At 44.3% G+C, this 15,191-nt stretch overlaps 1 protein-coding gene across 3 annotated transcripts in view; it reads right to left on the reverse strand.

Annotated features, from left to right (window-relative positions):
• DUSP8 (dual specificity phosphatase 8) overlaps positions 1–15,191 on the reverse strand; it is an 81,695-nt gene that overhangs the window by 46,120 nt on the left and 20,384 nt on the right. For all 3 annotated transcript variants that reach the window (XM_083575140.1, XM_083575142.1, XM_083575141.1), the window contains one exon: positions 2,436–2,574. In XM_083575140.1, the coding sequence (XP_083431266.1) occupies positions 2,436–2,574 (139 nt within the window). The remainder of the gene's footprint in view (positions 1–2,435; positions 2,575–15,191) is intronic.

Consider the following 15,191-nt stretch of genomic DNA (forward strand, 5'->3'; position numbering starts at 1 on the left):
TGGTTACTAGTTTCATGGAAATGACGCCAAACAAGAGCCAAGATGCAAGATCCATGCCAGCAGTTATGGCACAGGTAAGAGGGAAAGGCACAGAAAGAAGAAAGCTTTGCAGTGGCACGACAATGTGCTCATGTTCAGTAAGCCTGGGCTCGCTGCCTCAGACTGGCTCAGGCTGATTCCTGCAGATGTGCAACACTCCCCTCTACTGGGCAAAATGGGATTTGTAGAGCATCGATGCAGCAATCCTTCTGCCCACCCCCCAGCACAGCATACAGAACTTTTCCATGCTAAGTGGAACAGGTCAGTGGAATAGGTGTCTATAGTTACTTCTGCTTCCTTCAGAACATATTATTCAACCAGTCCATGGCCAAAATCAGGCAGCCTTCTCTTCCAATAGTGTTCCCCAATATTCAAAGGTGCACTACATCTGAACATGCAATGTTCTATCTAGCCACCATGACTACTAGCCATTGATGGGCCTCCACTCTCTATGCCTTTGACTTATACCCCTGTAAAGCTATTTGCATTGTGGCCATTGCAACATTTTGTGGCAGACAATTCCTCAGGCACATTAGGGTGTAAAAGCTCACAGCAGCAGAATGTTTTTAACTATTGCTAGAATTAAAATTAAGAATTTATACTTTCACATTTCATAAAAATGCCAAACACCACACTTTTTCCTGCTACCTAAATTATACATAATGGATTTCACGTTCCTAACTTAAGCTTGGTTGGATAAAAATTCTGTATATTTCCATTCTTTCCCCCTCCCTCAATTTCCATTCTCCTCACCTCCAAAAACATTTTTCTCCCTAGGCTTTTATATTCCCTGATATGTTACACCTCTAAGTAGAGGAACAGATTACAAAACCCCAAAGGGTTATAACAATTAGCAACTGAATAAAAATCACAAGATAATCTTAATATATGGAACAAACCGTATCCTTAGAGTCCCTAATTGAGTCCACAACACATATCCATATTTAACATCAATTCCTGTCCAATATAAGAGGGCAAAAGAGAAGACCATGAATCTTGCTCTCACACAATAGCTAACAGAGTTAAGCAAGGCAACTAGAACTTGGGAATAAAGGTATATGGCAAAGAAGCCCCAGAAGGTGCAATCATATGAGTGCTTGAGTTTTGTAGGAACATGGCCTATTTTCTCTATCTGATATTTTAAGCTCAGTGGCATCATCAGGCACCCGCATCAGGCATGATGGTCACTTTAAAGCCCCTTCCATGGGTCTGCAAGTTCTTGAATCCTAGCAGAATCCCTGCTAAAGGCAGTCAAGGTATCTAGTAGCATAGGAGTGGGAATAATGTGGTCCTGTAGATGTTGTTGAACTGACTCCCATCATCATCATCATCATCATTATTATTATTATTATTATTATTATTATTATTATTATTATTAGAATTTATATACCACCCTATACCCTGGGGTCTCAGGGCAATTCACAGAATAAAATCAAGATATAAAACCACAAAATACCTAATAAAAATAATAACAACCTAATAGTGCCCCCCCAAAAAAAACACATTTTAAAAGGGCATAAGATATAAATCAAATCAACCAAAGGCCTGGTTAAAAAAGAATGTTTTTTGCCTGGCACCTAAAGGTGCATAATGAAGGCACCAGGCGAGCCCCCCTGGGACAGCATTCCACAAATGGGAAGCCACTGCAGAGATGGCCTGTTCTCATGTTGCCACCCTCTGGACCTCTCAAGGAAGAGGCACATGAAGAAGGGCCTCAGAAGATGATCTCAGCGACCGGGTAGGTTCATGTGGAAAGAGGCGGTCCTTGAGATATTGTGGTCCTGAGCCATTTAAGGCCTCAGCCAGCATGGCCAATGGTGGGATTTATAGTCCAGCAACATTTAGGGTCACAAGCTCCCTTCCCAAAATTATATCAGCATGCACATTCCACTTCAGATAATGTTACTGTTCCCGAAGAGGAGGGTTTACAAAACAAAAACAAAACAAAACTGTGACGTGGTTGCAGTAAAGCACTTTCAGGAATACAGGTTGCTATTTAGGCCACAAGGTACTCAAGACCTAGAAAGGTATTGCAATAAAGGCTTACCATTGATTCCTCTCTCACACTCTAGCATCCATCTTGATGCCATGACACATCATCCAACCCCTTGGTAAAGTTCCCTTCTTTGTAGCTGTGCAATTAAATTCAGGAGTGACACAAAAGATGGAGGGGGAAGCTATTCCACCCTCGGTCCACCAATGCAGCTCTATTAGTTACAGCAAACATCACATCTGGGGCTTGTGTCCAACATAAATCACATGGAAAGAACACTAAACGGCAAGACAGAGTAGTCTGTGGCTTTCTACCGCCGCTTTTTGTCCTCTGAAGTGCTTCTTTCCCATACACTTAACAGGCAAAATCTTGGCCTTTCACTATGGCTGCCACCAATTCCTACCTGTGAGGATGGAGACATTGTGGAAGCAGCTGTCCAGCTTGCCTAGGAGGATGGAGAGAAAACTGTCAGACGCCAGTCCATTGGCATCCCGTGTGCTCTGGTCATAGACCACCACATCTTGGTGGTCTTCTGCTTCTACCTGCAAGAGAAGTGCCACAAGAAGACAAACGTTATTCCATAACCCATAAATGTTAAATTGCTACAGCTTTCAAAACAAAGAAAACTGAGTGGATCTCTTTACTGTCCCCACCCAGGGGGACAATGGTTTGCCCCACTCCTTCGTATGATCTCTCTTCATTTATAAATGCTTTGAAGGAAAGCAGGAGAGAGCAGGACTCGTGTGAGAAAGCTGTTGTTAGTGGTTGCAGAAAGAGTTAACAGAGTTTATTATTCTGGCATATGTAAAATACAGAAACTCTGTTATCCACCTATGCTAGCAAAGGGTGGTCAAGCCATGCCAGAACGTAGCAGGTAACACAGCTCCGAAAATGCACAAATTGTATTCAGGAACTGTACAGTACAGTGCAGGGCTCAGTTATCTGAAGTTTGTGGAGACCAGGAGAGGGAGAAGAGGTCCTCTCAGCACCTTCGCAGAACAAATAACACAAATGATAATGGATGTTTATAGCAGAAGTACTAACTCCGCCAATTTGTCATCAACCACCCCTGTCTCTGTGCTATTAGCATCCCATGCATTCAGCGATTATTTACAAAGCAACACTAAAACGTGTGCGCTGCTTTGCAAAATGAAAGTCAGATCCCTGCTCAGAAGCTTATAAACCAAAATTTGACAACAGAGGAGACAAGAAAGGAGGGTAAGAAAATGGAGGCAGCTCACAGCAGAAGAATATGCATTCATTTTGGTTACTAGTTTCCAAATGAGACAAGGACTAATGGCTAATGGGTACTTTGAAGGTTGGAGGAAGCTGGGCTAAGCCAGCAGCCTCACAGAAGAAGAGGAGTGATCTGGAGAAGTGGTGTCATATACGTGCTCTGGAGGAAATTTCAGGGAAGGAAGAAAAAGCAGAGGTTGTTTTGTTTTGTTTTGTTTTTTAAAGGAATAGGAGCCATTTGATAGACGAGGACAGGGAACTAATTATGGGCAGGGATACATCCGCTATGAAGAACACAACCACTACCACAAGACTGAGGACTACTACAGATGTTAGCAATAAGCAGGAGCAGATGAAGTACAAATGACCCACGCTTTCTTTCACACTTCCCAGGAAGGTGTGAAGTGGGAATCTGCACACTGCATCTGTGGGGAGATACAGTAATTACAGATCTGTGTGGAGCTCACACTTCTCTCTCTGCAAAGCAGACGTGCAAAGTCCCATTGCATATGTTTCAGACAAAGCATGAAAAGAGGCTTCCTCTCGACAGTGGGTTATGGGGGGGGGGGGAGGTCAAAGCCACTACGCTAACTCCACCCACCCAAACACAGAAATTAAAGCTGGACAACCAGGGTGGAAATGCGTACTCTTTCTCTTCACCCCACATTGTCATACTTCCATCCCGTACCACCCACTTCCTAACCATCCACCCCAATAGCAGTGGTATCGTTTCTGAAGAATTGGGTGGGATTTGTCCGGAAGCAGGGAGAATCAAGTGTTTGTGGGTGCCCTTAAAAGGGGGCTAGGGTTAGACCTCAGCCTTCATCAGCTAAGCTAAGCCCCCTTTCAGAACAAGGGCAGAAAGCACACACCTCCTAAGGCAGCCTTTGCCAACCTGACGTCCTCCAGGTGTTTTGACAGCAACTCCCAATGGCCGTGCTGGCTGGGAGTCACAGTGCAAAACATCTGGAGGGCACTAGGTTAGCAAAGGCTGCAGGAAACACATCTACTCCCATTCCCAGAATCAGAATAAGCTGTTCTTTGCCATCTGGCCTGCAATCAGTTGTATTCTCTCAGATTCTAACAGGATTTCTCCATGGTACAAAATGCCATGTGGGGGTGGGGTGCGTGCAGATTAGAGCAGAGAAGAAGGTCGGGGGACGATTTCTCTAGTACAATTTTCTCTAAGATAAAGAGGGGAAAAAAAGGTGAAGGACCGGTGGATGATTAAGTCCATTCAAAGGCGTCTATGGGGTGTGGCACTCATCTTGTTTCAGGCTGAGGGAGCTGTGGTGGAAGGTAAACAATTTTCTTTACACCAGCACAAGGAAGCAGACCCAAGTCCGGAACTTTGTACATGTGCAGAAAAGAAGGCATGAGGTTCACCGGGTTTGCGAGAATGTATCATTTGATCCCTGAAGGGATCAAAAAGGGGTTTCCCTCCGATGACAAGCCTCCGTGGCATACCTAGGCCCATGGCAGGAGCTGATGTGGAGAGTGTGAGGCACAGTCAGGGGCTGCCGTGCCTAATGAAAGGTTAATGCATTAAAGGACGATAAAATCCTCACAGTGCCACGGCTCAGTGCATCCACTGAATAGGCTGATGGGTGGCATACGCCGGCCTTCTGAGCTGGCGGCCTTCCTCCCTCTGGCGCAAAGCACATCTATCATTCTGCTGTCAGAGAACAGCAGCTGTGGTGAAGCAAAGCCAGAGAGAGAGAGACAGACAGACAGACAGACGGATAGAAAGAGAGAGGGTGCTAGCCAAATGGGGGAAAGGACTAAACAGCTCTTTCCATTACATTACAGATAGTCTCTGAGTATGTGTTTGGTCAGCTTTGAAAGACACTTAAAATCAAGTTTGCTTTCATATGCAGCCATCCTGCTGTTCAGTGTATCAGACCGAGGAAGAGCTGTGGAAAGCATACATGCCCTGGTAACAAAACTAAAAGCACATACCTTCTCCTAAAGAATGCTGGGAATTGAGGTTTGCTGAGAATTCTTTGTTTCAGATTCCTAACTCAGGCCCTGAGGAGAGGGAGTTACTAAATCTCTGGCACAAGCCTATGCACTCAAATAGACATGAAGCCAATCGGTGATTGCATCAGTAAATTTCTTTGTATAAAACCATAGAACTGCTGTGCAAAGTGGGGGGGGGAGGTCCCTAACCCTTTCTCTCCCCCATCCCCACAGCTTCTATCCAAACCCCTTCCAGAGCTGCTATTAGCAAAAAAAGGTGGGGAAACCTACAGTCACAATATGGGGAAGTGTCATGGCTCAGTGGTAGAGCATCTAGTTTACTTGCAGAAGTTTCCAGGCTCTATTTCTGGCATCTCTGGGTCAGGATGGGAGAGACTTCTGACTGTAGCTTTTAGGGCTTGCTGTAATGCTAATAACTCCAAATTTCTTTTCACTTCCTTTTTACCTTCAAATTCCTTTGCACTAGCCTAGTTAAATAGATGCATGAAAATAAGAAAACCTATCTGTGGATAGAAGCTAATGCTGCTTCTGTGCACGTCTGGTTTTCAAGTGTCTGGCATGTCAGTGCCCATGCAGACTACCACTAGCCCAGATGGCAGAAAGAGTCCAGCCATGCAGCACACGTCAGATGTGCAATTGCCATGGGAACCGTACCACCTGTTCCTATATGAGACCACTTTTGTGAGAGTCCTGCAAGTAGGCTCACTAAATGGATGGACATGGCTATATTAGATCCATCAATATCACTAGGTCTGGTTTAACTCAGTTGGATGCAGCCTATGGAGCCCTTATGGCTGACCCTTTTTATGCCACACCAATCTCTCACATTTCTCCCTTTATACTAACAAATCTGGGGTGGGGAACAAAAGACTGCATCCTCAAAAAGCTAGGGAAGGTCGCATCAGATTTTTGTTTAATTGCAGTCTCCTTCCTTGGAGGTTTCGAAGCAGAGGTTGGATGGCCATCTGTCATGTACAATCTAGTTGAGATTCCTGCATAGCAGGGGGTTGAACTAGATGGCCCTTGGGGAACCTTCCAAGTCTACGACTCTATGTTAGCCAGTTGAGTAGCTCATGCAAGCCTAAACAAGATGAACAAAAAGCTACATCCCACGCACCTTCCTCTGGACATAGAAGAGTGTGCAAAACCAACTTGCAAATCCACAGAGAAAACAGATTCTATTCCAAGTTGTTTTGAGTTCACTGGACCTGTTTAACCATGTGTAGTTGCCTGGCAACTTTCAACACATCCCTTGCTGATTGACTCGTGTCTGGCTGCCAGCATGAAACTTGAGGGATGCTATTGATGCTAATTTAGCCCTCAATTATGACTGTCAAAACAAACCACTATAAGAGAGCAGCATAAATAAATGCCAAGCATGTCATGCCTCACTAAATATTTCCAGTGGAAATGGATATTTGGTTTTGTCTGTAGTATCTGAAACTCAAGAGGGGTGGGAGTTAAGAAGCAGAAGGACTGTGGGACATTACGGCTGGAAAAGGAGCGGGAGAGAATTCCCCTTTTTATGCTCTAACGGAGAGGTTCTCATAAGAAGGGAGCCTGGTTCTTTGGCTGATCCTGCCTTCACCTGCACCTTCACACATATATACTCACGCCACATCTTTTATACTCACTGCCTGCCATTTTCCCTAGTACATATTCCAAAACCCTGTGATCAGAACCCAAAAGATACTGAGTGGCCCGTTCCCATTTTAATTTCCCCTGCAACATGCACATTAACACCAGTTCCAAGGCTTCAGCATGAATAACCTGCTAAGAAAATGCATGTGACATGCAGTGTTGCAACGATCATTTTGCACCTGAGAGGAATACTGAGAAATTGAGTTATTGATCTAGCTGAGAAGCACCAAAGGATACACTTCATTGGCCTTTCTGACTTAAAAAAACAAACAAACAAACAAACAAACAACAACAATATATTTCCTGGCTTGTATTGGAAAATTTAATACAAGTGCCCTGCATTTTTTAAAGATAACAGCAGACATTTATTCTTGTGACATAACCTAAGCACATCCAGCATGGCAAGCAAAGTAATCCCTCCAGCCCTGGCCACAGGGGCAAAGGTAACAAGAGAGTCACTCATGTGCAGTGTGCACTGCTGCCACAGGTGGGAGGATTCGCTACCAGGACAGGGCTGTTAGCAGCGAAGGAAACAACAGCTTTGGAAGCAGAATTATCCCACAGTAGGATTTAGTGTTCCTTCCACATGGGGAGCTTTGTTTTGGGCATTACTGACGGGTTGCTGAGCAACGGCAGATGGATGCGACACGGTTTATATCTTATTAAAGTTATAAGGTTTCAGGCAATAGAAATCCCAGACAAGCACTGGCAGCACAGAAGCAAGCCACATCGAGTAAACATGGTATTGCCTGGACTGAGTTCAGAACTGGGGAATAGCGGGAAGGGGTGTGGATGTTTCAAATACATTTTGGCTAAACGGGATTGCGTTTCCTTCAACTATAAAAGTGTTGAGTGACGGCTGACATGGATCTATGTTTAAAAGCCTCAACTGTTAGTGCCTGCTTGCACAGGGTTCCCAAACCCTTTCTCTGCCCCCAGAATGCTTCCCTGACCAGACCTATGCAGTTTCCACTTGTCATAACCAAAGCCTTTCTTCCTTGTCTCCAGCTCAGGCTTCATCACCTACTACCTCGTCCCGACTTGTGAGAATGACAGAAGAGGCATGAAAAAGGGATACACTTCTAAACAAACTTACCTGGGTTATACAATGCTGCGTCATCGGCTGAATGAGCCTGTAGCATCAAAGCAAAACCCACACTCAAATAATCAAGCTTAACTGCAGTGATGTGCAACATTTCTTAACTCAAGAGCCCCCTTGATTCTTCCTCATTCAAAAGGTTGTGATCCTAAACACATTTGCATGAAAATATCAATGCCATGGAAATCACCTTCTACATCAAGCACGTTTCAAGCTGCAGAGTAACAAATCAATCCCTACGTATAAACTGGTTTGCCATGATAAAAGAATCCTAACCCCCCTTTTAGTGTTGCTTATGAAGGAAACGGATCTCAGCCCACAAATGTGATCATGCAAATTCGCCAACCCAGTAGCAAGGGACACAGACTAAGAGTGACATTCCAAACTAGAGAAGTCTCCTGTATCGTTACTGTGTGTATGGAGGGGTCCTTGGGCAAAATGGCCTTAGCAAGCCATCTCCTTGAATGGGACCGCCTCCTCTTAAAACCGTGTTTATGGAAGACAATCTTACTCAGCTACGAGTGATCTCCAAAGAAGAAGTGAATGCCCCATTCACTTGCCCTCCTTCTGTGGGCTCAACCTGCATATTGGTCCAGAGGGTGAGGTAAGCAGAGGATGCTGCTCCTAATCCTGTCCCAACCTGCTCATTCAGAGAGGGAAGGTGAAAAGTTAGCCATAGCAAGGAGGGGCAATACCAGGGCCAGAAGTTAGTGCCAGGCACAATGCAGAGGCCTTGGCATGAGCAACAGATTGCAGAGTCTTGATGCCAGCCTTGGCTACAGGGAAGGGCATATTTCCCCAATATATTTTTCCCATCACATTACTGGAATGACAATTGCCGGGAGGTGAGGCAACACACAGCACATTATCTTCCTTCTCTTAAACCGTAAAGAAACAGGAGACCTTGTAGAGCCTGGAGCTGACAACTCCCAAGGCTGCAATCCTAAATCTCTAGTAAGTCACAATGAACTCACAGGAACCTGATCCTGGGAAAGCATGTCCACGTCTGGCCTGCGCGCATGTGTAAAAACATAACCTTCCTGTCTCACATACCAACCCAAATTATATAGGCCATACGGATCTCCTCTTACTCTTTCCATTCCCTACAGTTGCGAACTGGGAGGAGGGCCTGTCTTTATGGTCAGTACCTGACTGTTTTAGAAGTGATAATAAAATACTACTAGTACTAGATAAACATAATTTACCCAAAAGGGAGGAATTTGGGAGGACCTCTGGCTGCCTCCCAGCACACACACACACACAATTTCAAATTCTGTCAGCAGGAAACCAAAAAGGAGGGCAGGAGCTTGTCAGGAAGAATAATGGGGTAGGACAATTGTGCCTATGATGTCACCCTTCCTGCCATCTGCTACTCAGCAGCAGCTCCACTCACCCCCTGCCCCTCCCCCATTAGAAACAAAAAGACCCCACATAATAACATGAGGGTAATTCACAACACTGCTGCCCTCCACGTGTCCATCCTCATCTCAGGAGAGTTTGAAGAAGCATCACCTGTTAGAAAAGAAGGCCAAAACTCACAATCTAAACGTAATTGGTTTGGGGTTTTTTACTGTCCCAAAAATAGTGGCCCTGGGTTGCAGGCGAGCAATCGAGGCATGTAGTAGGGATCTGCCCTGCTCTCAGATTCTTCTGACTCAATGCTTCACGTAAATATACTATCTGAACTAAGCTTAAGGAGGCTCCCATCGACCTGCCAGAAGCCACACATGGGACTGACTCAGGGGCTGCAAGTTAAAGGAGGAGGTTGCAACTTCATGAATGGACTGGCAGTCCTCCAAAGTTTCTCCTCTCTGACCACAAGGAAAGCAAACACATATTCAATTAATATTGTTTTTTTTTAAAAAAAAAAGCTAAAGAAGAACTAGTTGTATTTCATGCAGTTGTTACATGAGCAACTGAGAAGATAAGGGTGCAATAATCAACATCCTGAAAGGGATTTGCTTCTCTCTCTCTCTCTCTCTCTCTCTGCTACCTCTGAACTTACCTCTAACAACAACTAAAGCCCCTTAGTCCCAGAACCCCAAAGGCTTACAGCTATAATTTACAAATGACCTTTATTACAAGCATCTTGACAACATATAAGATGTGTTTGGGCACTTACCCCTTGCGTGATTACAGCTGCATAAGGAGATCAAGGTCATGCTTCTGACTCTGCCCCCTATCCCGGCTGAATGCCCCGACTGCTGTCCATGCACTGAGGGTAAGGTCTCAGGAAAGGGGCCTACTCTATGCATGGGGGCTCCCTGGTGGACTTAGAACCCTGATAGCACAGGGTTCTAGATCATGGAGGTGGGGTGCCTATGTGTGTAGAGCAGGCTCCTCTCTTCTGATCTTTGGCCACTATGTGTGGACAGCAGGGTGATGGTGAGGGTATGGCCAGGTTCAGGAGGCCAGCATAGGAGATGCAGGAGCCAGAGAGCTGCTACATGGCATTTCTAGCCATCAGGAGGTAAAGCTTCGCTATCCGGCACAGCTCCTAGTCTATGCTCATGACCAGAAGCAGAAGAACATGGAAAACAAGCAGTGCATGCAAATTTGCTAGATATGCATAATTTATTGCTGCTGCAGAATTCAATTTTTTTTTTACAACTGAACTTGGGTCACTTTGGCCCAGAATCCTGTTCTGTGCATGTGAAGTTTATTTATTTATGTCACTTAAATTTATATCCCACCTTTACTCCAAGGGGCTCAAGGTGGCATACATGGTATTCTCCCCTAGTTTCTACTCACAACAGCCCTGTGAGGTAGGCTAGGCTGAAAGACAGTGACTGAACCAAGGTCACCCAGTGAGCTTCATGGCCAGGTAACAACATGAACCCTGGTCCCCCAAGTCCTATTTTAACCACTACACAACACACTGGCTGTAAGTTGACAGTAAACTGGCCATAAAAAGGTAAAGGTAAAGGTACCCCTGACCGTTAGGTCCAGTCATGGATGACTCTGGGGTTGGCAGCTCATCTCACTCTATAGGCCGAGGGAGCTGGAGTTCGTCCGCAGACAGCTTCTGGGTCATGTGGCCAGCATGACTAAGCCGCTTCTGGCAAACCAGAGCAGCACACAGAAACGCCGTTTACCTTCCCGCCGGAGCGGTACCTATTTATCTACTTGCACTTTGATGTGCTTTCGAACTGCTAGCTTGGCAGAAGCTGGGACCGAACAATGGAAGCTCACCCATTCACGGGGATTCAAAACTGGTCATACTACTGTGAATAATGTGGTGTGTTAACAGAGTCCTACATAATATGCTTTATTAATTGTATAATTCTATGCAGACATACAAGTCAGTAGACCCCATTGAATACAATGACACTTACTTCAGAGCAAATATGCAAACAATATGTTGTTAGAGGGCCAGGATTGCTTCCTTTTAGACAGAGTTGCTATGTCCTTGACAGAAGGATACAGTGCCTAAATCAGATGTAATGTATATAGTGTTTAATGTGGACTAGAGAGACCTGGGTTCAAATCCCTTTCTCAAGCTCTTGAAGAATGAAGTTCACTTGGTAAGTCTTGCCACTCTCAGCCTAACCCATCTCAGAGATTCATTGCAAGAACAACATACATGGATAGCTCAATGTATTCACCTTTGCTGGAATGTGACAAAATAAACAAATCCTATAGCAGAAATCTCCACCTGGAATTGCCTCATTTCCCAAGAGAGACAATTAACTAGCACCCAAAATCTCACAAGGCATTCTTCCTTTGCTGTCGCCTCTTCTCCAAATTTTGCAAAAAAAAAAAAAAAACCCCAACCATGCAAAATTGCTCACCCCACTTTCAACAGATCACCAAACACGTAGAGCTAGGAACTTGCTGCTGTTACATGATTTACATCTTCAATGTACCTTCTCATTAATGCCCTTTTGTTGAAATCAATGGAATTTAGGTACAGGTTTCAGGTATCTTGACTGACTCCCATTGAAAGCAATGGTGGGTATTCCATTGAATATTTTTTTCATATGATGTATAATTACTTTGTAAAAGTTGCTCTCACATGATATGATAACTGTCAGACAGCTTTAAAAAGGATTCAGAAAGGATAGGGCTAAGAGTCTCTGAAGCAGAGTAAATTATGCAAGAATAATAAAAATAAGCAAATTTGTCAGATTGGGATAGTTTGTTCAGGCTGCAGAATTTATCTACGAATCCAACACTGTATATCCATATCTACACATGATGATCAACAATACAACAGATGCAGTACTATTATTTACATTCAGAAATCTAGCATGATGAATACAAAAGACCTGTGCAAGTTTTTGATTACATCATTTGAATCAATAAATGTTTTGTTCCTGTGAAAGTCACCATGAAAATTCCCCCAAGTTCCTTTACTGTTGTTGCATTTTAACTCCAGTTCTTTCCCCTATAGATATTCATATTTGCTATTTTAGTAGTTATATGAAATCAAAACCTGTAAACTGCAGCATTTGAAAACCAAACCATAAAGCAAAAACAGAAATATTTTTAAATTAAAAAAAATAATGCCTTTCAACTCAACTTATTTTTTCTTAAACCATCTAATTAAAAAATTTAACTGGCAAAAATAATTTCTGGGGAGAAGATTTAGGGCCAAACTCTATAGATGAGATAGCCACCACACAGTTAGCAATTGTGTGAATGGATATTTTAAAATAAATGGCAGCTTTGGGAGGCCCAATCTGGATCAGGGCACTGGCATGAGGTATAGGAGAGGTGTTGTTTTGCACAGTGGTCCTGATTTAAATCAGGCCCCCTACTCCAACTCTTCACCTTTGGAGAGCAGGGAGAGAAGAAGCTTGCATTCATTCCGCAATCACCAACTAATTGTCTGGGTGTTTGGGCCACCCTCCACTAAAAAATAAAAGCAAGATCAAACTTCTACACGTGTGTAACCCAAAATCTGACCCCCAAAGAGACCAGTTCTTCAACATGCATGAAGGATCTAAATGAAGAAATGTGTGTAACTTTGGCTTATCATACCATTTTTTCTGCCTTTCTACAATGATCACTAAAAATCCAAGTCAACATATACCTTTGACCAGGTCACATGCACATTGAAAGCCTATCGTGTGTAATCAAAAGAGCTCCAAACCTGTTGTAGGTTTGTTTGGGGTTTGGGGGTTTTTAAGTGCAGAGCTAAGGTTCTCAGGACACTGCCCATGCTTATGTGGTACCTGCATGGAATACAGAATCATGGAATACAGGTATGTCTGCAGATGCCTTCTGAGCTGTCTCCTTAACTCATTTCTTGCTCTCCTTGCAACAGTTACCAGATGGCAAGTTAATTTCCCTGTACAGTATTTGGGAATAGCTAGCAAGTTATTCTAGGTCAAGAAGCACTCTCAGAATTGCGTTTAGCTTTTAAGCATGGCAGCAGTGACAGACACACACCCCCTCACCCCCCCAGCTCCCTAAGCAGTTAAGAACAAAAAGAGATAATGCTGTATATTATCCAGTGTTCTTCGTAGTGCTTTAAAAAGCCATTCAGGAACCATTCTCTGCAACCTTCCCTTGAAGCGTCAGTAAAGCAGACTGGAGGCAAGAAGTATTTTTTCCCCCTCACACACTCCACGCTCCCCACATCCAAGCAGGGGTGATGTCACTGCTAGCCAATTGCAATGAGCCGTGTGCACACATGCAAGGGGAGGAGGGAGATTATGAGGACTCCACAGATGGCTCCAGCTGGGCCTAGCATTTGATTAATCGCTTGAATTACCATTCTTTGCTACAAAATAATAAAATGGGGGAAGGGAAAGCAAGAACAAACACTAAAAAGCAATCCAGCTGCTGAGGGCTACCCACAAATAGAGAGCCGGAGGGGAGGGTCTATTGTGAAAGGATGGCTGCTGAACTGAATAGACTGTACCTGGGCTCTTCGGAAGAAGGGCAGCAGGCTGTGTGGGAGACAACAAGGTCTATACGTCATGAGATAAAAGCTTGCCTCCTTGCTTTTCTGTTTTGTAAGGCTGGTAGCAAGGATTTAAAACCCAGCATGTCAAAAAGAGCGAGGCATACCTGACAAAGGTTGCCAGACTCTCTTTGTTGTTGCTGTTAGCTGTGCTCTTCGGCCTGACGTGCAGATTAACCTGCTTAATTTCTACATGCCAATGGCAAATAAGCATGACCGATATAAAAGATGCTGGCAACCAGAAGCCTGCAATACAATACACACTTACCTGTGAGAAAAGCCTACTGAATGCAGAGGGATTTGCTGTCACATAAGTGTGTATACAGTGGTACCTCGGGTTACATACGCTTCAGGTTACATACACTTCAGGTTACAGACTCTGCTAACCCAGAAATAGTACCTCAGGTTAAGAACTTTGCTTCAGGATGAGAACAGAAATCGTGCTCTGGCGGCGCAGCAGCAGCAGAAGGTCCCATTAGCCATTAGCTAAAGTGGGGCTTCAGGTTAAGAAGTTTCAGGTTAAGAACAGACTTCCGGAATGAATTAAGTACTTAACCTGAGGTACCACTGTACTTCCTTGGGGGTAAGCACCATTGAGACTAAATTCCCTGGGTGGAGCAAAACCACACATTTTTATAAAATTTCCTTCCTTTACCCTTTCACCTGTCTCCTCCTCGGCTATATGAATAAGCATCCCAGCTTGCCTTTGCTATAGGGCAGCATGGCGAAGCCTTGCACTTACACCTATTTTTAGATCTCATAGTGCAGCTGCACAGCCTGCTTCAGCCTATTCTGCTCTTCTACTGGACCACACGGCTGGTTGGCTATGATGAACGTGGGGATATTCAGTGGGAAACGTATGCCTCATTTCACAGGGTACTATCTGCACACCTGATTGTGAAATCAGGTGTTCCTTATGGGGGACATAGGCAGTTCCCTTCTGGGTGTGCTCTATTACATCCAAAGGAAACCTTAGTGTTGGGCACTTATGCCCTTCACACCCAAGGTGAAGGAGGCTGCATGCCAGCCCCAAGCAGCATAGCACAACAAAACTTGTTAGTAAAAAGGCAAAGTAGATGTGAGCAGAGGTTGACTCTGAAAAAGGAGGTTGATGGAATTGATCAACAATTTAGATAATGAGGCTGAATTGCTTGCCCTCAAGGTTCTAGAAAGAAGAGGCACCAGTAGTTAACCTCTCCTGCTTCAGAACATTGGCAAGCAGAAGACAGACCGTGCCAAATGGGCATGCAGAGTTATACCACCTCTGTGTCATTCACTGCCCTTTGTAAGGA

The sequence above is a fragment of the Podarcis filfolensis genome (assembly GCF_964270895.1).
Source record: "Podarcis filfolensis genome assembly, chromosome: 1".
In the NCBI taxonomy this organism is placed as follows: Eukaryota; Metazoa; Chordata; class Lepidosauria; order Squamata; family Lacertidae; genus Podarcis; species Podarcis filfolensis.